Source organism: Cenococcum geophilum, assembly GCF_001692895.1.
Source record: "Cenococcum geophilum 1.58 unplaced genomic scaffold K441scaffold_80, whole genome shotgun sequence".
NCBI lineage: Eukaryota > Fungi > Ascomycota > Dothideomycetes > Gloniales > Gloniaceae > Cenococcum > Cenococcum geophilum.
Genome location: NW_027137638.1, coordinates 314,047 through 335,928, shown reverse-complemented (window position 1 = coordinate 335,928; position 21,882 = coordinate 314,047). Strand labels below are relative to the sequence as shown.

Here is a 21,882-nt window from a genome sequence, read left to right as displayed (position 1 = left end):
GGAGCTTATAAGGAGGTGCCAAGCCTAGCCTTCAGCTAGGCCTTAGCTACCCCTAAGAGCTCCTAGGCGATGCAGCCAGTAAGGGGCCAAAAGATCCCTTACAGTTTTGACGCTCCGTTACCACCCTCGGTGGAAAATTCGTTCGTAGTGCACGTACCAACGATCCACTGGGGGTCGGAAAAGTGCGCCGCATCCACCTAAGCTCTCAGCCTTGTCAGCACGGACTTCCTCTAACCCCCGAAACAGCCAAAGCCCTTCCACTCAGCCTCAGTACAAGCCTCACGACGGTTCCACAGTAAGTATTTAACGAAGCATCCTTCCCATACCAGGTGGAATCTGGACTCCCTCCAACTTCCATTTCTTGACTGAAAACCTTCAACGCGGCGGAAATTAGTCTCTCCCACCATCGCTAAAATGCAAGACACCAAAACTCCAACCACGACAAAGAACTATAAAAAGGACTATTCAAAGTCCTTCGAAAAGTCCCTCGAACCCACATCCTGCGTTGAAAAGGACTCCCCGCCCCCCTACGGAAAAATCTCCAAACCCACTCGCGCTCCCCCCTCACCAACCCACCCCCGCCACCGATCCCCTAGCCTCTCTTTCCTCCCAGCCCGCCACCACAGCAGCCCACCCACCCATCCACGCACTCAGGCCCTCAGCGCCCTGGCCGTCATGCCAGCCGTGCTCATCCTCAGCACGGAGCTCTTCACGCCGGCGCAGTGAGAGCTTGGCTGTGAGAGCGATCGTACCTTTATCGCTGGGGAAGCAATTACGCCCTGTGCGTTAGTTGAAGCTAGCGTCATGCTTCCCATGTTATGCTCATGGCAGGGAGTGGGACGCGCGAGAGCACTCTGGAGGCGAGGCCTTTCTTTTGGGAGGGTATCCAGTTTGCGTGTCATTGAGCTGCCGTGAACCGCGAACCGCGGGCGGGAGGGATGGCGGGAATGATGGGGGCCGAGGAACGAGATTAGAGTCGAGGCTAGCGCAGATGCTAAAGTGTAGAGAGCACGGAAGCCCCTCAGCATACTGTCTGCACAAGCGCAACGAAGATTGAAGGATAATGAATAGGAAGATGATTGGAGGATATCATATTCTAAAAGTTAAATTCAAATAAATCAAAGGCAGCAAGCACAATCTATGGAATATCGTTCTTTCATTGCCGGCCTTATACTGTTCTTTGGACCAAGCAAAATCCAAAAAACCTAACATGCTGCGTATACTCATGCCCTAATCCAATGTAAAGGTAATCATGCGAGAGTGTATGACGGTGCCAATGCCGATGCCTATGCCAAAAATTAAAAAACCTAATAAAAGACCTAATGAAACGTCCATGGTCATGATCGCAACTCTCCGGAGTGTCTGGTTCCAGGCTAGCGCGTGCGGATCCAGAATCGCCCAACCAAAAAACGAAATCGAATCTAAAATATCTCAATGGCATTAAGGTCATCAGAACTGTCCCTTTCGATCAGTCAAACGTTCATCTCAACCTCTAGACACAGTAAATCTGCGAGTCGTTAATATCTTCTCAGAAACGGCAGTCCGGAATAAAACACTTACGGCAGAGTCCTGCTCACAGCCTCGTTCTCATCGTACTGCGCCGCGAAGCCTCCCTTGAGCACCCGCCTAAGTGCATTGAGGCGCTGTAGCTTCCACCACTTATCAATACGGACTTCCACGTTCCGGTTGATGCGCACCTTCATCCTCCCACCGCCATAAAGCCTCCCAGTTTCGTCGTTCAACGCCGTGCTGTATTTCGGTCCCCGGGTTGGCTTTTCAACCGAGTTAAGAATATCCGTGAAGCTGGAGTGTAACGTCTTCCTGTCCTTCTTGGAGATCTTGCGAGTGGAAATGTTAGCGAGTTCCTCGAGGGTGTGTACAAGTTGATCCTGGCGGCGATAGACGGTGTAACGCTTCACCATCCTACCGCCATCTTTAATATACTCTTCATCTTCGGAGTCCTCTCCCTCTGACAACTCCTCATCTTCCTCGAGCGGAGTATATGACTTTTCGTAGAGTAGGGCGATATTTTCACCTGCTGCAATCTGCACACTCGAATCCGAGCTCTGGAGTTGGTCGACGAAGGCTTCCATGGCCGCTTCGCTTGCTTCTTCCATATCTTCGACCTCCGTGGCTAGAAGCCCCCACTCCTCAAGTGCTGCTACCACAATACCGCCTTGGTCGTGCGCATCAACAGAGAGACCATCCGACTCGACAACCTCTAGTAGGAAAGCCATAATATCTTCCGCCTCTTCCTCAGAGGCTCCACCAAAGAACGTCGCGGTGCCGAGAGTGTGGATTGCGCTGATCTTGGTCTGGATGAATTCTGAGTCTGATACCGTGCGCTTGAGGAGGTCGCAGACCGAATCGTAAATGTCGTCTGAGTCGAGAGTTACAATAGTAACCGCTAGGGCTACGACCCAAGATTAGCCGCGCGCACATGGCTAGAAAACCCCACTACACAAACATACCTCTTAGAGCTGTCACAGTCTCCCTCTCGCTCGTTTCCGCCTTGATGCTCCGGAGTATCGCAGGTAAGATTTCAGTCGTGCGATTTTCAATCTCATCCCTGGCGTATTTCGCCATAAGAATATGCACGTAGATGTTCAGACTGTCGGCCCGGCCTTCAGTGCTGCTGCGCTTGCGATCGACGATTTGCTCGATGATGGCATGGAGCTCGGCTTTCCATGCGTCCGGCGGAAGGTCGACGTCTTCGTTGTTGAGGATGTCGTCGATGGAGTTGGTACTGTGCGGCATGGTAGTTAGTAACTAGTAGTAGAGTGAACGCGTGAGACGCGAGGTGATGTCACGAAATCCCGAAACTCTAAAAAAAATTGCCACAGTGGAATTTTGCATCTCACCTCCACGCTGTGCCGTCGCTAAGGAAGCCCTCCTCATCGTCAGACCCATGTCTGCTAGGGTTCCGGGAGTTCGCTCGAGAGTTGGCGCGGCTGTTCACTGCTGAGTTCGCCTTCGAAGATGGAGCCGAGGCGTTTCGTGAACGGGCTTTGCGCGACACGGTTTTGCCGCTCTCGAGGGCTTGCCGTCGGAGATCGTGCATTTTGGTAGTGATTGTGGGATTCTGTGGCTTGTGCAGTATCCACAAGAAGGAAAAAAGTAGTGCGCCAGGTGAAGGCTGCAAGCGATGAGCTGGCTGTTGCTCTTCACCGACTTTACTAAATGCGGGGTTCGACACGGATAAGTGTGTGAGGCTGGGTTATTGTAAAGGTAATGAAGTTTGGTAGGATTCAGAAGATATAAGTAGGTGTCGCAGTTCCATGAGTTAGGATTTGGGACTAAATATTAGAGCACTGTGCGAGGTTTCAGTAGCCTAATAGTGATGTAGTTGGTGGTGATGATACAAAGAGGCGAGAGTCACAAACTTGGCCGTGCGCCAAGCACAAAGCGAGTCCGCACGCGCGTCTATAGTTACACCGTTCGATACAATACAATACAATACAATACAATACAGTGTAATCTAATGCAAAACAATGCGAACCAATCTTGATTCTATATTCGTTGTGGTCATAATGCACTAGTAATACTTATTTGTTCCCTACCGCATATTTCTACTTTTACGTCGTACAGGACGGCTTACCTTATGAGTCACTCTATTTGTGGCAGCAAGATTGTGATTGATCAAGGCACCTGCCAACGAGTTTCTGATGCTGGGGTCTCGTTTGATATATGCCTAGTAAAATGCTCTCTACACATTAAAACCGAAGTTGGGACCGAAACACCAAGATTGGGAAAAAGAAGGCCGGTCCTGCAGGGGAACAAGCGCGGCCTTCTTAATCAATGTATCCAAATTCCAAATTCGCTGATGAAGCCGCCACCCTTGGGTATCTTCGTAACATAGTCTTGATTCCTCTCCGTACGCCAATTGATACCAAATCCAAAATATGGCAAAAAGGAGTGCAATAAGAAAATACAGAGAAACAAATACGCACACGGAAATAGTGGGAAGTACAAGAAATGAACCAGAAATAAGCGAAAAAAGGAGCATCCGGCCTCATCGACTATCGTTGGAGTTGAAAAACAAAATTGCTATCCAGGAAGAAATATCCGTCCAGGAGTTCCAGGAAAGGTTACCGATAGATCCAGTGGAGGAAACTTTCGTCGGCTTGCGTAGCGTATGTCCACACCAAATGGAGATGCTATGGCCTAGCAGTGACCAACATCTTTGGAATTGATTGTTGCTGAGTGAGGTCAGTGCTATCCATTCAACCCATCATTCCACTATTTGGGGCCGCTCTCTGTCCTGGTTTCCTTTTTGGTATGGGCATTGCGTGATAAGATCTTAGGTGCTCCGTCAAATGATCTCGTCGGCTGAATCCTCGATCCTTGACCCTAGAGCAATTGTTAACAGAGCAAGGGAATAGCTTCTCCTTAGTATGCACAGTCGATTGATGCCTCTGGAGATCGGCTAATCTAGTGAATGAAGCGGTACAGTCCTCGTTGTCACAGGCGAAACTATTTTTCCTACGAGATGTCAACAATGAAATGTGCAGTGAACCAATCTAACGTACTGCTTGCTTCGACTACTAGACCTACTCATTGACGCCGATTTTTCGTCTCCCGGTGAGGCCGCTGAAGATGGTGTTTCAAGGCCAACTAGGCTTTCTGACTGGTCCCAGTCTTGACCCTCGTTGTTGTAAGCAGTTGGATACAGTGAAAATCCAGATTGGTTCCCGTATAAAGAGCCCTCTGCACGTAAATCGGCTGGTTGAAAAATATTTGTTTGTTGAGGAGCATGACCATGGGTTAGTTGGTTCATATTCGCTGGCGATGAAGGCGTCTGGCTATCGATGTCCCTTGATTGACCAGGAAGGGCAGCCGATGGGCCACCGTAGTCCGCTGATTGATCATCAAGGCTCACCGACTGATTATGGGAATCTATTGAATTACCATCGAGGTCTCGTGGATTAGATGGGTTTACAGTAAAGTTAGGAGTGGGAAGCGTGTTTCGGCTTCCACTATTTCGTCCCAGGAAATTGTATGCATTTTCACGGTGGGGACTTTCGTTATAAGTATGACGAGTTGGCCATACTCCTGTTGCTGGTGGAGATACTTGAGGCGCCTGGGGTTCTGGCTGGTGACTCGAATATTCTTGCGTAATATGACTTTGCCCCTGTGGTAAATGGCTGGGTGTTTGTGCTAGAACCTGATTGTGGGGAGCTGGAGTGGGAATGGAATTCTCGTAAGAATTGGTGTTTTCATGTGGATAACTGTGGAGAATCTGATTGTGGGAAGCTCGGGTGAGAACGGAATTCTCGTAAGAATTGGTGTTCTCATGTGAATAACGGTGGTCGTTAAGGCCCTGGGAATGGCCGGGTGTCGTCTGTGCTAGAATTCGATTGTGGGCAGCTCGAGTGGGAACGTAAGGGTTGGTGTTCTCATGTGCATAATGGTAGTCATTAGGGCCCTGAGTTTCCCACTAATCAAAAGTTAACTAAATTTAAATCAAATGGGAAAGGTCAAGCCAATTACATTTCTCCGTGGGTGATTCGACATCGTGATGCGAGGTGTGGACTGTTGAGGTGTGGAGTGATGAGCTTGATTCAATCTACGTCTGCGTTAACAGATTATAGAAAGATAATGCACTGATGCCCAACTTGCCCAGGTCTAAATAATTCGCCCGCAATTCTGCAACCCGCGAGTGGTGTTGTTGTTTCAAAAGGAATAAGCGCTCGAGGCGTTTATAAACAAGCCTCTACGCAGGTATATGTGGATAACAGCGCCTTCTTCCTGAATACGCCTTAATCATCCTTTTCTCTTGTATACGGTGTCACCGTGTCATATAGGCATTATCCCTATGCATCCAAGTGTACTGCCCTCCCCACCGGTTCATGAATGGTGAAATTTAGTATCCAATGAATGTTTGTAGTATGAAAAATTCTGATGGCAGGTGTACGTGGATCAAGTGAAATTGAACCGGTCAACAATGGCTTAGATGTATTTAGGACTGCGCCGAGATGGAATTGATGCTAGGAGAAGGATTTTGCAGAGTGAAGCGTCTCGTGAAGAGCCGACACGTCGCCAGCCCCGGGAAGTCAGTAGCCACTCCAGATATATCGAGAAAATGAGGCGTTGACCCGCTGCTAAGTATTGGTAGGAGACCGGAGACTTGGAAATAGAACAATGGCTTAATTCCTTGCACTTGCATCTGTTAACGAGGCGGACATTACAAGATCTCAAGCTTGGGAGGTTAGTCTGGTAAAGTACTTCGCCTCACATTCAGCCTTGCCTGCATGCTCCGAGCACGTTGATGAGGTGTCCAATTGTCCACAGCCTTGTCAACTGATTTGGCAAGGGCAGGCCACGATTCAGGGACTCCCCAGACCTCGTCCTCTCCCTCTCCAATTCATCCAAACGGCGAAATCAGCGAAGCGGCTCGCATCGAGCGGTGAAGCGAGTGGCGTGAGAAGCATGACCTGTCGCATAGCCGAAGGGACGAGGCATTGTCCCTCTTGTGAGGAAGCAAGTGGATTGCTCACCGATCTGAGTGGGCGCGCGCACCGGTCAAGAAGTTGCCTGAAAAAATTAGAAGGCAGTTGCGGGAGGTTGTTCATATACCGTCCAAAGCGCTCGAAGTAGATATGTGTCCTGTCTTGATTGATGGGTTGTTTAATGCACGCGCTGACAGCGTGTGCAGTTGCCTCGTTGCCTTAATTTGACGTATGACGCGAACAGGGTTAATCGGGACGCCGAAGCAGAGGAATTGGCCATTCAGACACTTGACATAAATATAACTGGATTAGTGCCACTGGAGGTGCAGAGTGATGTAGCATTGCCATAGTTTGGAGGCAGTGTGAACGGAGGTCAATGCCAAGAAATATAGGTTGAAAAGGGGAGGGGTAGATGAGGTACTTCGTTAAATCACAGGGATCCACAAGCCAAATCATCACTACCAGCCTCACTATTGCGCAATCTGTGTACTGCGGTCGACATGCAAAAGCTTTGTCAAAGTGCCCTGAGGACTTAGTCTCACGCACAATGAATCTCTCATTCCAATTGACCTGGTCAGTTGGTCAAAGGGCAAAGAAAAGTCACGTCATGGAACATATTTCCGTGCTAAATACCGCCTTTAGCAAGGCTTATTCGATAGCTACCTTATGTTCATACAATAGGGGTCCACACAGCAATGGGGCAGATTCCGCAGCAAGGCTGTTTGTAGTCCCTCATAGCTCGTCTTCCAAAAACTTGTACGCAAACCGGAAGTCAGCTTTTCGTCGGTTCATCCTACAAACTTCGTCAGTCAATTACTTTGCGGTAAAATACGTCAAAAGTCCGTATGAGCGCTGGATGCCAACATCACAATTGACCCGCATTGAAGGGAATAGAAAGTGCCAAGTGGTGAGTAAAGCGTACCATGTGCTCTCGTAATCAAAGAACCTATAAGTTCCTTGCTCGTAGTCTTCCGTTATGGACTTTGGTTCCTCATGCCGTTGAAACCATGTCTGATACTGTTTGTGGAAACGCCAGCTTTGAGATTTTAGTGCTTTTGCGGCAAGATATTGCTGGTAGGTCCCTTGACGGTAGTAGAAAGCGTAGAACAGCGCGTCGGTCTCGATTCGCGAGTACAACCTCGGGTCATCAAAGATCGCCAATGGTTCCTGGGGATAGTGAGGTGGTGTGTATGGATATGGATTCTGTGGCCTGTAGTGTTTTGGTGCTTCTGCGTCAACCGATTCTGGCATAGTGGCCATTGAGGCTGCAAGCATGCGCTCATCGGGGGGCTTGGAGGAGGAGGCTGTGATGTCGTTTTTGGTTGCTTCGAATGATTCGAGGAGATCCTGGAGGCTGGACGGAAGGTGATATATCGACTCATCTTCCTCTTCATCGGCACGGGACTCTCCATTCGTTAATGGTGGCGTGGTTGACTGCGACTCATCTTCTTCGCTCTTTTCTGGTCCCAATGGCTTCCTTGTGGAAGCTCGCCCTGCATCATCTGAGGAAGTTGCCCTAGACAGCCCCTCCAGCTTTTCCATTGCTGGCGTTGGTGGAATACTGCCTGCCCCGGTGCTTGGTGCCGCAACACTTGTGTGGCTGGGTGCAGGCGATTTATTTGATGTTTGGACACTAGGAGCATTGTCCGGTATTGAAGCGGCTGGTCGCTGAGCAGGCTGCGGGTGTACTGATGATGGCGATGTCGTTGCGCTAATGCGGGGACCGGAAGGCGCCAATCCACTGGCAGCTTGCGTCGCAGCTGCCCCAGGTGGCGGAGGCAAAGGTGCTATGCCAACACCATTCTTATCACTTGCCGCAGCTGCAGCTGCCGCTGAAGCATACTTTAATGGTTCTCCTGGAGCTCTGGTCGGAAGTGGGGCGGGTTTCATATTACTTGCAGGCACCCCATTTGTGACGTTGGGCAACGGTGTGTGAAGTGTAGCAAGAGCCGGTAGTGGTGACTTAAGCTGTGTTGATGGCCGTCGGGCACCTGATATTGGGGGTTCTGAACTTTTCGGCCTCCCGCCGCCTACGCTTGCGGCTCGCGGCTCTCCGTCAGGAATGTCATCCTGTATCGATTGTGTATCCTGTGACGAAACGCGGTCTGCTTCGTTGTTCATACCATAAAGGCCTTCTTCTTCCTGCAGATTTAGGTCATCGTAGATACCGTCATCCTCCATGAAATCAACCTCTTGGTTGTTTTCCACATAGTACCTGATGCTATCTTCCAAGTCCTTTACCTGCTCCGTTTCCACGCCGCCGTTCTCAAGTGATCGTAGTAATAACTCCAGCTTGGCCTGATGCCATTTGTGTCGCTCTGTTATCCTCTCCAGCTCCGCTATCCGGTCGGCCTTCCCGCCATCCTTCTTGCCTTTTCTTATTGTGACTTGTAAGGACTCCGTTTCAGCTTCGACCGTTTCAATCTGCCGTTCCAGCTCTTCGACCATATTTGACAGGAAATCTACCGCCTCGAGCTTTTCTTTCTCCTTGGGGTCCAGTTTCGATGCAGCAGATAGGCCTTCTTTCGAATATGCTTTCGTTTTCATCTCCTTTTCCACCGCCTTAAACTTCTCCATTTGCTATGTCCATTGTCAGCCAAAGTCCAAGTGATCTACTTACGAAGATCGACCGGAGGTAACAGACTGTTTCAATTAGTTTCCGCTGCTCTAGCAGCGGTTTCTTGTCCTTGATGTCATTCATTGTTGCCCATGTCTTGATCTGGTCTCGGGATCGCTGAAGCTTCTTGATCTCCTTTTTCAAGGCGTCTTCTAGCTTCTCCTTCTGTGACGGGTTTGTGGTTTGTTGTATCTTATCGTAAATAGCCTCGAAGGCCGCTACTCCTTCAGCGACTTTCTTAAAGCATTTCTCCACCTCGTTCGCTAGCTTTCTTGCAGCCATTGTAATGATGTAGCCTTGTATGAGAAGTGTACGGGGGGACCGGTTGGGAGATTCGGTTTAGTTTAGATGAAGATACGCATTCAGCGGTCAGCGAGCACGCGTATATTCCTGGTGGCTTGGAGGTGGATGATGTTGAAAGTCGTATATTCACTCTGGAGGTTGAGGTTGCTGCGCATGGAGCACGCTAGTGCTATCTTAGCGCGAGATCGCCAAGAAACGCTGTTTCATCTTTCACTCGCCCTTGCAGCCAACACCTTGCAGCCAACACCTTACAGCCTACACCACCACTCACACGCCCTCTATACTCGCCTACATTCTACTAGAGCCCCCGTCGTTATGGTGTTTTGTGTGTCTCAACTAGGTGGCCGACTCAAATACAACTAGCGCGCAGAAGTTACAGCAGAAGAGGCTCGGTGCCAACGAAACCGCTATTCAGATCCCTCCAGCGCAAACATCGACCTACCCCGCCAACCCATCCTATTACAATGCGAAGCAAGTCTTTCATACCGCCATAATGCGTCGGTATTCTAACTAAGCGCAGCCGTGCTGCAACGGGTCAAATCAGCCTCCGTCACTGTAGATGGAGAGCTCATCTCAACAATCGGCAAAGGCATATTAGTACTTGCAGCAGTATCCAAAGACGACACTGAGAAAGATGTTGAATCTATGGCGGGGAAGGTTCTGAAACTGAAGATGTGGGATGATGAAAATGGTGGTCGCGTAAGCAAGCTGTCTGAGATGCTGGAACCGGTTGATATCTCAGCTCACAATTTTACTGGTAGTGGAAACGGAATGTTCTAGATATCAAAGGCGAAGTACTGTGTGGTATGTGGGTGTCATATCGCCGATCAACTATGCAGGAAGCTAACATTATTTAGTGTCTCAATTTACACTTCTCGCCTCGACAAGGAAAGGCAATAAACCAGACTTCCACCAATCTGCAAGCGGAGTCAAGGCCAAGGAACTTTACCGGTCCTTCTTCAAGAAGGTTCAAGATTTGTACGAGCCGGAAAAAGTCAAAGATGGCATATTCGCAGCCATGATGGACGTTACCCTAGTGAATGATGGACCGGTAGGTGTGGACTTCAACTGCATAGATGGCGTGGTAAACTCTCATGAGTCGTCTCTCACAGAGCAGAGCTAATAATCAAACGTGCTCATCAGGTCACCATCCAGCTTGATACAAATCCTCCAAAAATGGAGAATCCCAGCGGTTTAAATACGGAGGGACAAACTGTCGAATTGAATGATTTGGTCGGCAATCTTACGAGAATTACAAAGGAATTCCAGATTTCGGCGGAACTCCTTGAGTAGGTATTTTTGATAGCGCGCACAATCATCGACGGTGCATTGAAATAGCATTCTGAACGCTGAGATACTATATCTTATAAACAGGGCTAGCTCAGGGCTTTTTTAATAGGAACTTACATATCTATATTTCATTGGGAAACCATGTAGATGTCCATAGCGTGGTTATATATTGGATTATATCTTAACTTAGATAGAACTGCATTATCCACGAGAACAGCAACCTCAATTGCCTTTGATTTACGAATTTCCTTCTATTGCGCAGGATTTTGGTTGCAATTCTCGATAGATAGATTAGGCTTCAAGTCGCAATAGGAAACCTATTATCATCCTGAAACCAGTTTGACAGACATTACTTGCATCCCGGTCTAGGCCTGCTGGACGAATCATTTGCGACCCCTCCTGTTTGGCACAAAGACAAACATCAAATACCCGCTTGAGCAGGCCACCACGAATTTCTCCAAATTCATTCGTTGAGTATTGCAGATGCGTGGGAACCGTACTTTCCGAGTCATAGGTCTAGTAAGTAAGCATGCGCTGAAGCCTCTGATGTCCTTAAACTAAACGTTCTTGCCTGAAATTGTATGTTGCGCGGCGTCTCACCTAGCAGCGTGGCTTGGCTGCTGTATAGAACCTTCCAGCTCTTTTAGACTGAGCATTTGAACTTCAGCCTCACCCAATTCCTCGTACATAGCTCCCAATTCACTTCTACTGCAAGCCCTTTATCTCTCTCAACCTCTCCCACATAACAATCCTCCAAAATGGCTTCCAATGGTCCAGGTGATACATCATTCCGCTAGCGTAGTATTACAAGCTCTAATACATCCACAGCACGCAGTCGAGTCTTCTTTGATATCAGGATCGGCAACACCGAAGCTGGTAGGGTAGCTTTTGAACTGGTAAGATGCTGCAGCTCCCCACTCCATGATTTTATTCCCCGCTAACAATCCTGCAGTATAATGATAGTGAGCAATCCCCTGCCTCCCCTGTCACGACGCCGTCTAACCCTCTAATGCAGTCGTTCCCAAGACTGCGGAGAACTTCCGCGCCCTCTGCACTGGCGAGAAGGGTGACGGAAATTCTGGCAAACCCCTACACTACAAAGGCTCCGCGTTTCACCGAGTAATAAAGTCATTCATGATCCAAGGCGGTGATTTCACTATGGGCAATGGGACTGGTGGAGAGTCAATATACGGAGAGAAATTCGGGGATGAGAACTTTGCCTTGGAGCACGAGAAGCCGTTCTTACTGTCTATGGCGAACGCTGGCCCAGGTCAGTGCATCCTGCCCCGCTGCTGGTGGATTTGTCTCGGCTGATGTTAGATTTTAGGCACTAATGGCTCCCAATTCTTCGTCACAACGGTTCCTACGCCCCATCTTGACAAGAAACACGTAGTGTTCGGTGAGGTCATCAACGGCAAGAGCATCGTGCGGGAAATAGAAAACCTCCCTACGGAAAGCGGAGACAAGCCACTGCAGGAAGCCATCATTATCGGTATATTCCCGTCGCTGAACCAACCCCAAAACCCTCCTTCCCAGTACAACTAACTCAGTTTCTAGATTGCGGTGAGCTCAAGGGTGAAGACTACACGAAATGTACAGAGAAAATCCCCGACTCAACCGGCGACCCGTACGAAGATTACCCCAACGACCAAAAGTCGTCCGCCGACGCCGAGTTCTCCGGGCCTGAGATCCTCAAGATCGCCAGCGAGCTTAAGGACCTAGGCAACACGGCGTTCAAGGGCGGCGACCTGAAGCTCGGCCTCGCGAAATACCAGAAGGCGCTGCGCTACCTGCACGAGTACCCGGAGCCGCTGGAAAACGACCCGCCGGAGCTGGGCAAGCAGATGGCGAGCCTGAAGTTCTCGCTCTTCTCCAACTCGGCGCTGCTGCAGATCAAGCTGAAGGACTTTGAGGGCGCGCTTGCGTCGGCGTCGAAGGGGCTGGAGGTCGAGGGCGCGACGGATGCGGAGAAGGGCAAAGCGTACTACCGGCGCGCGCTGGCGAAGGCTGGCAAGAAGAACGACGAGGATGCCATCGAGGATTTGGAGGCCGCGAACAAGTGCGTGCCTGGCGATGCTGCTGTGGCTAAGGAGTTGGAGGTTGTGAAGAAGCGCGTTGCGGAGCGGAGGAAGAAGGAAAAGGCCGTGTATAAGAACGCCTTCAACTTTGACTGAGCATGACTCTGAAGCTTTCCTGACCATAAGCGATATTTCAGATATCCGTAGGTGATGATGTCGGCATGGATGAAGTCGATTATGAAGTATAGATAGGATAAATCACAAAAGTAGGCGCTTAGCGCCCAAGCACAAGAAACCGAAACTGGATGTGTAATCTGATTGGTAACTACTACCGTGAACCCTCCTTAAAGCACTCATGTCTCTCACCCAAACCGCACAGCTCAAACCCACCCACTAATAAGAGTTTTACTCCAACCCGACCTTGATCCGAAAGGAAAAGCCGACCCCGTGGTTACAAGTCGGCTAGACCACGCTAAAAGGTCGGCCTACCATAAGCGCTAATGCACAATCCCTGTACGGGGCAGCCCCAGCTCAAAATACAAAGTCGTATGGTCAACCGAGCCCAAATCGCTTATTCTACCACACAACTTACCTCCTAATTAAAATTAATTATTATAAGTAACTAGTTATAATATATTTAGAACGTATTTAGAACGTATTTAGAACGTATTTAGAATATATTTAGAATATATTTAGAATATATTTACTATATATTCTAATTTAAAATACTTCCTTTAGTAATAATTAAAATTAAAAAAAATTTAAGCTATAAAATAGTATATTAGAGTTAAATATAGCTATAAAAGTAAATTAAGTTCCTAATATATTTTAATCTAATTTAAAATATATTCTAATCTAGTTCTAATCTAATTCTAATCTAGTTCTAATTTAGTTTTAAATATATTCTGTCTGAATAAGGTTCTGTAATATAGTAGACACGGTTGCTTGTAACCAATTGGGTTAACCACGTGAGCTAAGCGAGCTCAGGAGATCCATCAAATTCCACCTGTAGACGTAGAGAGAGAAGAACAAGACGAATACAATTGATACCAAAACCCCCCCCACCGTAATCCCAACATATTCTAATCTATTTTTAAATATATATAATTTAAAGTTCCTTTTATTATATTTATAATTAAGAATTATTTAAGCTCTTTAGGTACTAAATAAAAGTTATATTTATTATATTAATTTAATAAATATAAATATATATTTTTAAGCTAATAATATTAGTTCTTTTAAATATAAAGGGTAAAAAATATTATAAATACCCTTAGAATTTATAATAGTTTTTATAAAATATAAGATCTAATATAAAGAGAGTAAATAGTTTTAATATATATATATATATATATATAATTATTATTATTATTAAAAGTAATAAAAGCTAGTATATAATAATAAATATATAAAATATATTTATATTTATATTTAAGCCTTATTTATATATATAAAGATATATAGTTTTTAGTTATAATAAAGTAGCTTAAACTACTAAAATTATATTTAATAATAATTCTTAATATATTTTAATTATATATAGCTAAAATAGGTTTATAATTAGTTATAAATATATTCTAAACGTATTAGAAACATGTTTTAAATATATTAGAAAAAACTTATTATTTACCTTTATAGGATTTTATTTTAGTTTAAATAGGCTTTATAAATAGCTTAAACTATTAAAATTACTATAAAATAAGCTATAAATAGCTTATATAGCTCTTTAAGGTAATAATTATTATATAAAAAATATTTTTATAATAGATTTAAGATAGATATATAAGAAAAGATAGGGTGGATGGTAGGGTCAGTTTGGGAGGGGAAGGGTGGGGTTTGGTGTGGCGGGCGGAGGTTTCGCCTATCGGGCCGACCTTTTAGCGTGGTCTGGCCGACCTGTACGCACGCCGACCCCAAACCAGAACCAAGCCGATCCCCGAGGAACCGCCCCTTTCATCCCCACAACCCGTCGCTGAACGCTGAGAAGCATAGTTTTGAAAGAGGAAACGGGAGTTCGTTGAGGGGAAATGAAAATCGCCACCGGAAAATGCAAAACAAAAAGATTTAGGAAACGAAGAAGCGTTCTAGGAACCCACCTCATCCAATCCAACCCTGAGAGCCATGAACGAGCAAGAATGAAGTCAAGCAGCCGCCACCCTCGTCCCAAGATGCAAACGCAAGCAACCATCGCTAGTGCACAAACCGAACTTCGTAAACGCAATCCCTCTTCTTGCTGAGAAAAGAGAAATATACCTGTCCTCTACCGGTCCCCCTTCTCTACTCTACTCCTCTCCCCTTTATCCCTGTCTTTGTCTTTATCCTTGTCTTTATCCCCTTTCTCCGGCTTCTCCCCTTTCTCCCTCGGCTTCCGCTTAAACGGCAAGACGCCTCTGAACCCCTTCCCCTCCTTGCGCTCCCTCTCTCGTTCCCTCTCCCGCTCCCGCTCCCCGAACCGCGGCAGCGCAGTCGTGTATTCCTCGCCGCCACTCAGCGCACCATCACTGCCCTCCAAGCTGCGCCCGCCCGCGCTGCGCGTCCCAGACGCCAGCCGCGTCGCGCTGATATGCGACAGATTGATGTGCGTATTCGGGTTCGCGGTGAACGTGAGCGCGGATGTCGACATGCCGTCCGCAGACCCGGGCGGCGTTTCCTCGTTCGCGGACGTAGACGCGGACGCCGATGCAGACGCGTTGTCGATGCAGGCCTTGTACCGGCTGGAGCCTAGTGTGGCTGTTGGGGCGACGATCGAGGCTGTGGAGGCGACGGAGTTGGACGGCGCGCTCATGCTGACGGAGGACTTCTGCTGGTGCGATTTCGGAGGCCGCGTCGCTTTCATGGTGATGGGCGTGCTGGTGCTGGAGGATGAGGGCATGTCGTCGTCGGTAGGACTGTTGGGAGTGGAGGTGGAGATGCTGCCTTTGCGATGGTGTGGAGGTAGTTCAAAGCTCGAGGAACTCTCGAGCTGCTCTACTAGCTCTTCCCATTTCACGCTTAGAGAAGAGGAAGGGCGTTCGGCGCGCTCCGCTCGGTTGAGACAGTCTTGGGTACGTTGGTGCAGGCTGACGCAAAGAGTGTGGAATTTGAGAAGGTCGCCATCGGAAGATATAATGTTCGGGGCTGATGCGGTGGTATTTTCGAGCCACAAATCTACGAGCGCGGCGAAGTTGCGGGCGTGGTCTATTAGGTAGGGTAGGGATGGGAAACCTTCGCGAGATGTGGGTGGCAGACGTTGGAGAATGGCTAGAGGCGTGCTGTAGGAAGGAGGAATCGGTGAGAGGGTTGAGGTAGAACAAGAGATAGAGCAGATTGAGTCAATGTAAGTTTTGAATTCTTGCCGGTGCGAAGATAGGAAGGCATTCATGGGCTCCATCCATTGCTCCTTGGCGCCAAAAGTGGACATGTTGGCCAATCCTTGAAGGGATTTGGCTATTAGGGTAAGCGTCCGTCGCGCTTTCGGTTTTGGATGGTCTTTTCAATTAGTTACATAATACTCAGTGCGATACAACTTGGGCTTAACTCACCTTTAAGCAATCCAAAGAGCTGAGGGTTCAGAACAGCAGGGCAGAAGAAGCGTAGGAATAAGAATCCCGAGACGCTGCTGTAGGTGACGGTCCTAAGAAAGTCACCATAGCGGTCTTCTGCGCATGCCCGGATGTGTCTGAATATGACCCTCAGCTCTTGCGGACATCGTGAAACCGAGTTATAAATCGCATTCCATAGGTCTTCGGTTAGGTTGATCAACCTTTGCCAGTTCCGGTCCAGCTCGTGCTGAGAATGCACCCGGTTTGAATCTACCTCACAATCTGGGTCTTCTTCGCTAATCTCCTTCAACTTCTCACACAGAGTATCTTCTAGGTACTCTTTGCCGAGCCGTTTCATGTGGAAATCTAGTGCTTTGGTCAAAAGAGTGTTGCCGCGGAACAGCAGGTTGGCTTCTAATTTCGCTGAGTGTCCAAGATCTCGTACGAATAGTTCTCGGTCGCTGGAGGAGCCAAATGATTCATTGGAGTCGCTTGACCCAAGCCTTCTGTTGAACCTTAGCCGGCTAGGTGGTGTTTCTTTTAGTGTGCCATCAATTTCTTCCTCTACCAGAGCCATTATCCAGTCCCCTGCTTGGCCTGAAACTTGAAAAATGTTGAGTAGGCACTCAGACAGTCTCTTCAGCTCGTTGGGTACCATCTGAGCAAGTTGTAACGTGAGGCCGTTGGAAAATCGATGAAGGAGCTCAGACATGGGCTGGTAATCCCGCGCCATCAATATCACGCTCTCCTCGGCGCTGACTTTGACTAGGACCTCTCCAACGCTGTTCCCATACATGTTAACAAGAGGCCACCACTTCTCTAACTCCTGTGTAGGCCCGAGATCATCCAAGTACACATCTACCTTGCCACAGGTTTGATCGAAAGAGATGCCCGTATAGCCACCTGTGCCCTCGGAGGAATTAAACGCATCTGAGGTTGGCTTCGGGTCGTGAGGAGCTCCACGCTCGCTGTGATTCTGACTCGGCGGCCGCTTCTTGAGAAGTAAAGAGGCCGTAGAAAGCACTGCAGGAAGATCAAGAAACTCGAACCCTTCCCGCCAAAACGGGTTTGTTCCTTCATTTTTAACTGCTGTCCGGGCTCTTGTCTCTCCATCTAATAGAACTTCGATGTAGTATCCTCCGGGGCTATTCGTTGCTCCGGAAGAGGGTCGATTTGGTACGTTATAATCCGCAACTTTTGGGCTTATGGGCGGCATCAGTCTGGCTTCTATTACGCGGATCGAGAGAGAGCGTTCCATCCGGAACATGTCTAGAGATGCCGATGTAAAACTTTGAGGTGAGGCCAAATCCTCATTAAGTGAGGGTTGCTTTGGCCCGTATAATTGTGGAATAGTGAAGGCTCGGAGTAGAACAATCCAAACCTCGTAAAGTACGCGTGATTCGAGGGATAGGAATATGGGCCGTAAGAGCGACAAAGAGGTAGAGGTTGAAGTGTACTGCGGGTATATGGCAATGCAAAACTCATTGTCAAGTACAGAAGGATCCAGGCGTTGAACAGCACATCTAGAGAGTTGAGACAGCTGGACTACAGATACCAAAGTCACATCAGTATCAGAGTAGAGCTTTAGCTCTCCGTTTTCACGCAAAGTGCATGATACCCTTCTCCACCTTCGTGATCCGAAGCTCTGTACCCTGTATGCCTTTGGCCTTGATGACGTCTTGGGTGTTCCAGTGTTACTATAAGAAACATTTGTATCCCAGTAAATCATTTTTCCAACTTTAATGATTGGGGCCTCCTTGAGTAGAGATACTTCAGAATGCCTCCGGCTATCGATGAGTCGACGCTCATTTACTAGTGGAGTTTGTGGTTTCGCCATTTTGTTTTGTATTCCTTTTGGACGGATAGGTTGCCAACACAGCAGTGCAGCAAACCAAGAGTCGAATTCTTCCTGCGTTGGAGGTCTTAGATGTACCTCCAAGCTTGAGTTATGTAGACAGACGTCAATGAATGCCGTGTAAGACTCTGCGTCGTATGCGCTCTTGACCCGACAACCTCTAAGATCCGGGACAAGCGTCCTGTGGTATGAGTTGTCGCTCTTTGGCTCATATACTAAGCTGCCCGATTCCTCGTTTATGTAGCAGTATGACAGTGACCATGGATTACTCTCTCCCCTTCGGAAAGCAAGCATACCTTGCATCCGCCCACACGTGGATCTCATAAGCTTCAGGACCTTTCGAGCATCTGATGCGGGAACTGGCGATATCCAGGAATCCGGCTGAGCAGTTGTGGCAGTTATAGTATGAGGTATTGGGGAGGCTGATCGAGGAGGTTGCTTGACAAATCGACTACGGTTTGCGTTGGAGGCTCGCGAGGAGGAATGGGTTGGAGGAGAAATGGTCGAAGGGTGTCCTATAGACGTCACAGCCTCTTCTAGGCCTTGATAATTAGCAGGGCCGGTCGAGTGCACTGAGCCTATGCGATGACGGCTTGTCAGGAAAAGATTTGGTGGTGATTTATCACGGGTGGTCCTTTCTTCCAACGTTCTGGTCCGTGGCCGTGTCTGCGAGTCTCTCATACCTCTGAGCGAGTAGTCGCCTTCATTAGAATTGGATCGCGCCACAAAAGCGCGCGGGTTGGCACTCCTGGGATTATCGCGAACAGTGCGCGGGGATACGGGCGGTGAAGATGTTATCCGTGCATCTCGAGAGTAGGATTGCTTCGCTATGCCATCTTCCGGAATAGACTCCGGTGTAACTGCACGGATGGTAGCAGACGAATATGGACTGCGAGTCTGCGAGTCTGCTTCTTCTCGGAGATTATCATGTGTGCGGGAGGGATCGTGTAGGCCATTACCCTTCCTGTTCCGCCGATTCTGTCTTGCTTGCTCCATTGGTGTTGCTCGGCTACTCAAAAGAAGGGTATCCTGGACAAAACTAGCAGCTTATCCTCTCGCTGAGTCGGTATACTCCCCGTGCGTCGTGTTATAATTCCGGTGTCGCCGCTGTAAGGTAGAAGGCTTGTAATGCCAGCAGACAAAAGCCAGCTTAGGAAGGGATATGCTGTGCGCGTCGGATTGGAAGCATTCGTGTGGTCCGAGGCGGCTCCTGCTCGCAACGCTGCTGTCATTAGCGGTGGCCAAAAACGCAGTAGCACCGCAAGCTGACCTGTCGACGCTGGAGCGAGTATCAATGGCAGAGGCGGACGTGATTGGGGTGCAGATGAGAGCGGCGCATCGTCCTCTGGCCAAAACAGACGAAGGGGTGGCAAAATGCACTCGACTGCTGTGCGGGCAGACGTCAAGCGGCTCTTGGGGCAGTCGTAAGACGCCACAGCATGTCGAGGTAGGTTGGCAGGCTGGGAGTCTTTCAGGTTCTTTTACCCTAGAGGCTTCTGGAGGATGTGTTCAGGCAATCTACGAAGGAATGGACCCTCGTCGTAGCGAAGGTCTTGGCGACGAGGACTGATGGGCCTAATGGTTGCACGGCAGCACGGCAGAGTCTGTAGCATTAGGAAGGTATATTAAACGCTTAAGGCCCTCTTCATGCCCATCGTCATTTGCGTTTCAGCTTCCGGCGGCCTGCCCCTTTGTGCTTATCTACCTTTTGCTTGCATCTCCAAGCGTAACAACATGCCCTCTTTGGGTGGGCAAATCCTTGCTGGCCACGAGGTTTTGGGCTCGTGGCGTAACGGTTGCTCACCATTTCAGGAACGATGCGCCGATCAGACGTTGTATTCCTTTGTTCTTCTGCCTGTGCGACTTACATCCAATCGAGAGAAAGAGAAAGAGAGTATATTGCATGTATAGCGTATATCGCACAGTACCCAATCATCGATTCGCCAATGCTCTTAGTCCGTGACCCTGAAGAAACCACGTAAACCACATTAAAACATGACATGGCCCCGACTCAACTGGATATCCCGAGGCTCCACAGCGCCCAATAAAACGGCCTCAACGCTATCCGCGAACAGAACCCGCCGTCAGCCATCGCGTTTCAAAACTTATTATTGAAAAGTCTCGACTCTACCAAACCACCCAGCGAAAACCCAAACAGCTGTCGTATACGTGCCATCATTTGAATGGAGATTGGTCGGCAGAACCATCTTCCAGGCTGACGGCGCTCAGTGGCTGGCTTCGAGCACCACTGAGATCACCGCTTCCTGTCCTTCGTAAAGCCTGGCGCATTGTCTCAATCGTGAGCTCACCGCCTAACGGAGGGCTATGTGTACCATGTGTAGTAGTCGGGCTGCCGGGAGCTCGGGGTCCCTTAGGAGATACCGCATCCATGCCTTTGACTGACGTTGCTCCACTGGTAGGTGGAGATGCACTGAATCCGTGTGAGGATGCAGGCGATCGGACGGGTGACGGTGAGCGGTTTGCCGTCGTTGTCGATAGGCTCATGAGATGCATGGCATCTCGGCTGTTTTCAGCGTGCTCGGCCTGAACAACGTCTGCAAATGATATAAAGCTCAGACGACGCACGTCAGTTGTGTCGAGCGAGCCGTAGTTGGAGGCTGAGTCATCTGCATCTTGATGTCCGATAAAATCGTCCTGCATCGGTGAGTGCAGTGAGTCACTGATGCTTCCAGCTACAGCAGCCGAGGCTGGCTGATGGGCTGAGTGCATGACGATTTCCACATCGTCTGGGTTTAGGTGGTCGTCCGTGATAGCCAAAGACGAAGCTTCCAACACTGGTGGTATGTGATCCTCCGTTTGTATATGGGATGGAATGGCAGGTGACAATTCGCCGGATAATGTATTCTCTTGCACATTGCGCTCGAATATCTGTGATGAGGCAGGGGAATGGAGGCCTGGAGAGGAAGAGCGATACCTACGGCTCGGAGAAGCTGCGACGGCAGGATGGATCCGGGGACTGCCGCGAGGAGAAGCTCTGTAGTCAGGTGGGGGAGAGTGTAATGGCGATACAGGCCTCATGGTGGATATTGAAGGGTTATCGGCGGAGAGAGTCGGGATTGAAGGAGGCATAGCCTTAGAGCCACCACCAGTCTTTTCGCCTTCCTTTTTTTTCCCTAATCTGAATATCTTACGCTTTCCTTTAGCAATCAGGCCCGATTGCTCATTATCCTCATCTGACGACTTGCTTTCGCTCAGTAGCGGAACCGATGAGTTGCGAGGGCTAGGTGCGAGAGGAGGGGTAGGCTTGGGTTCCTCGAGGGCACTCATTTGAGCGCCTAGTGACTTACAGTAGCAATCGGCGTCTCAACAACGTGCGAGCTGATGCGGCTTTCGCAACAGATGTCTGAAACCAGCTGGCGCTTCGTTTCGGCGAAGATGAGAGGGAGGGGGGCAGATTGTTGGACGAGACCGGAGTAATGGCAGAGACCACGATAATCGGCGGTTGATATTGGAGGAGGGTGTTGGTATGCTGTTTACACTGACAGTAAGTAAGGAGTAAGTGCAACTCGAGAGTGTGTTATGGTGTTGATGAACGCAGAAGTTCGGGCTCCGTTGGGGCTTGATCATCTGCCATGNCTCCGCCAAGCCATGACGCTTCCCTGCTGTGAATTCGGACTCTCACTCTCACGACGAGCTCCCGACGCCTGCTCCACTAACGCTTTCGCACTGCTCTTTATGCGACCCGATAGAACCCTTCCTGTACTTCAACCCCTTTGCTTTGCTATCCGCCGCTTCCAACCCCTCCAACTCTGCCTTGAAGGGCAGACCGCGCGGCCGCTAACCTCTCGAACATTCTAACAACCTAGGG

At 48.9% G+C, this 21,882-nt stretch overlaps 8 protein-coding genes across 8 annotated transcripts; 2 read left to right on the top strand and 6 right to left on the bottom strand.

Moving 5' to 3' along the window:
• Positions 1 to 528: 528 nt before the first annotated feature.
• K441DRAFT_347100 (uncharacterized protein) lies at positions 529 to 1,238 on the bottom strand. Its single transcript, XM_067641298.1, has one exon. The coding sequence runs from the start codon at positions 1,026 to 1,028 to the stop codon at positions 651 to 653; it is 378 nt and encodes a 125-aa protein (XP_067497250.1). The 5' UTR covers positions 1,029 to 1,238; the 3' UTR covers positions 529 to 650.
• K441DRAFT_670248 (IFRD domain-containing protein) lies at positions 1,080 to 3,357 on the bottom strand. The gene is made up of 4 exons (XM_067650255.1): positions 2,862 to 3,357; positions 2,472 to 2,746; positions 1,561 to 2,413; positions 1,080 to 1,507 (listed from the first exon to the last, which is right to left on the bottom strand). The coding sequence occupies exons 1-4, from the start codon at positions 3,059 to 3,061 to the stop codon at positions 1,486 to 1,488; spliced, it is 1,350 nt and encodes a 449-aa protein (XP_067497249.1). The 5' UTR covers positions 3,062 to 3,357; the 3' UTR covers positions 1,080 to 1,485.
• An 866-nt stretch (positions 3,358 to 4,223) lies between these two features.
• Positions 4,224 to 5,514, bottom strand: K441DRAFT_682389 (uncharacterized protein; the record flags this gene model as incomplete). Its single annotated transcript, XM_067651567.1, has 3 exons — positions 4,224 to 4,482; positions 4,530 to 5,437; positions 5,491 to 5,514. 3 exons carry the CDS (start codon positions 5,512 to 5,514, stop codon positions 4,224 to 4,226), a joined length of 1,191 nt encoding a protein of 396 aa, XP_067497248.1.
• Positions 5,515 to 6,914: 1,400 nt separating this feature from the next.
• On the bottom strand, positions 6,915 to 9,354 carry K441DRAFT_670247 (uncharacterized protein). Its single transcript, XM_067650254.1, has 3 exons — positions 9,094 to 9,354; positions 7,372 to 9,029; positions 6,915 to 7,242 (listed from the first exon to the last, which is right to left on the bottom strand). Exons 1-3 carry the CDS (start codon positions 9,346 to 9,348, stop codon positions 7,182 to 7,184), a joined length of 1,974 nt encoding a protein of 657 aa, XP_067497247.1. The 5' UTR covers positions 9,349 to 9,354; the 3' UTR covers positions 6,915 to 7,181.
• Positions 9,355 to 9,602: 248 nt separating this feature from the next.
• K441DRAFT_622505 (D-tyrosyl-tRNA deacylase-like protein) lies at positions 9,603 to 10,981 on the top strand. Its single transcript, XM_067646009.1, has 5 exons — positions 9,603 to 9,840; positions 9,890 to 10,068; positions 10,131 to 10,173; positions 10,227 to 10,420; positions 10,513 to 10,981. The coding sequence occupies exons 1-5, from the start codon at positions 9,834 to 9,836 to the stop codon at positions 10,660 to 10,662; spliced, it is 573 nt and encodes a 190-aa protein (XP_067497246.1). The 5' UTR covers positions 9,603 to 9,833; the 3' UTR covers positions 10,663 to 10,981.
• Positions 10,982 to 11,093: 112 nt separating this feature from the next.
• Positions 11,094 to 12,982, top strand: K441DRAFT_701041 (peptidyl-prolyl cis-trans isomerase D). Its single transcript, XM_067653296.1, has 6 exons — positions 11,094 to 11,436; positions 11,488 to 11,555; positions 11,612 to 11,621; positions 11,675 to 11,929; positions 11,987 to 12,151; positions 12,217 to 12,982. The coding sequence occupies exons 1-6, from the start codon at positions 11,418 to 11,420 to the stop codon at positions 12,831 to 12,833; spliced, it is 1,134 nt and encodes a 377-aa protein (XP_067497245.1). The 5' UTR covers positions 11,094 to 11,417; the 3' UTR covers positions 12,834 to 12,982.
• A 1,955-nt stretch (positions 12,983 to 14,937) lies between these two features.
• On the bottom strand, positions 14,938 to 19,049 carry K441DRAFT_592642 (uncharacterized protein; the record flags this gene model as incomplete). Its single annotated transcript, XM_067644893.1, has 2 exons — positions 14,938 to 16,145; positions 16,199 to 19,049. 2 exons carry the CDS (start codon positions 19,047 to 19,049, stop codon positions 14,938 to 14,940), a joined length of 4,059 nt encoding a protein of 1,352 aa, XP_067497244.1.
• A 681-nt stretch (positions 19,050 to 19,730) lies between these two features.
• K441DRAFT_670242 (uncharacterized protein) lies at positions 19,731 to 21,633 on the bottom strand. Its single transcript, XM_067650253.1, has one exon. The coding sequence runs from the start codon at positions 21,339 to 21,341 to the stop codon at positions 20,229 to 20,231; it is 1,113 nt and encodes a 370-aa protein (XP_067497243.1). The 5' UTR covers positions 21,342 to 21,633; the 3' UTR covers positions 19,731 to 20,228.
• Positions 21,634 to 21,882: the final 249 nt, after the last annotated feature.

What these genes read in the sequence shown, in the direction of transcription:
- K441DRAFT_670247 (XM_067650254.1), bottom strand. Translation starts at nt 9,348, where the DNA reads ATGGCTGCAAGAAAGCTAGCGAACGAGGTGGAGAAATGCTTTAAGAAA. An exon ending in AGCGGAAACTAATTGAAACA is followed by an intron (nt 9,030 to 9,093) that starts GTCTGTTACCTC and finishes CAATGGACATAG; the next exon opens with CAAATGGAGAAGTTTAAGGC. An exon ending in TTTGATTACGAGAGCACATG is followed by an intron (nt 7,243 to 7,371) that starts GTACGCTTTACT and finishes CGAAGTTTGTAG; the next exon opens with GATGAACCGACGAAAAGCTG.
- K441DRAFT_347100 (XM_067641298.1), bottom strand. Translation starts at nt 1,028, where the DNA reads ATGCTGAGGGGCTTCCGTGCTCTCTACACTTTAGCATCTGCGCTAGCC.
- K441DRAFT_670242 (XM_067650253.1), bottom strand. Translation starts at nt 21,341, where the DNA reads ATGAGTGCCCTCGAGGAACCCAAGCCTACCCCTCCTCTCGCACCTAGC.
- K441DRAFT_670248 (XM_067650255.1), bottom strand. Translation starts at nt 3,061, where the DNA reads ATGCACGATCTCCGACGGCAAGCCCTCGAGAGCGGCAAAACCGTGTCG. An exon ending in GACTGTGACAGCTCTAAGAG is followed by an intron (nt 2,414 to 2,471) that starts GTATGTTTGTGT and finishes CTTGGGTCGTAG; the next exon opens with CCCTAGCGGTTACTATTGTA. An exon ending in GCTGTGAGCAGGACTCTGCC is followed by an intron (nt 1,508 to 1,560) that starts GTAAGTGTTTTA and finishes AACGACTCGCAG; the next exon opens with ATTTACTGTGTCTAGAGGTT.
- K441DRAFT_701041 (XM_067653296.1), top strand. An exon ending in TATGGCGAACGCTGGCCCAG is followed by an intron (nt 11,930 to 11,986) that starts GTCAGTGCATCC and finishes GTTAGATTTTAG; the next exon opens with GCACTAATGGCTCCCAATTC. An exon ending in GCAGGAAGCCATCATTATCG is followed by an intron (nt 12,152 to 12,216) that starts GTATATTCCCGT and finishes CTCAGTTTCTAG; the next exon opens with ATTGCGGTGAGCTCAAGGGT.
- K441DRAFT_622505 (XM_067646009.1), top strand. An exon ending in CAAAGGCGAAGTACTGTGTG is followed by an intron (nt 10,174 to 10,226) that starts GTATGTGGGTGT and finishes AACATTATTTAG; the next exon opens with TGTCTCAATTTACACTTCTC. An exon ending in CCCTAGTGAATGATGGACCG is followed by an intron (nt 10,421 to 10,512) that starts GTAGGTGTGGAC and finishes CGTGCTCATCAG; the next exon opens with GTCACCATCCAGCTTGATAC.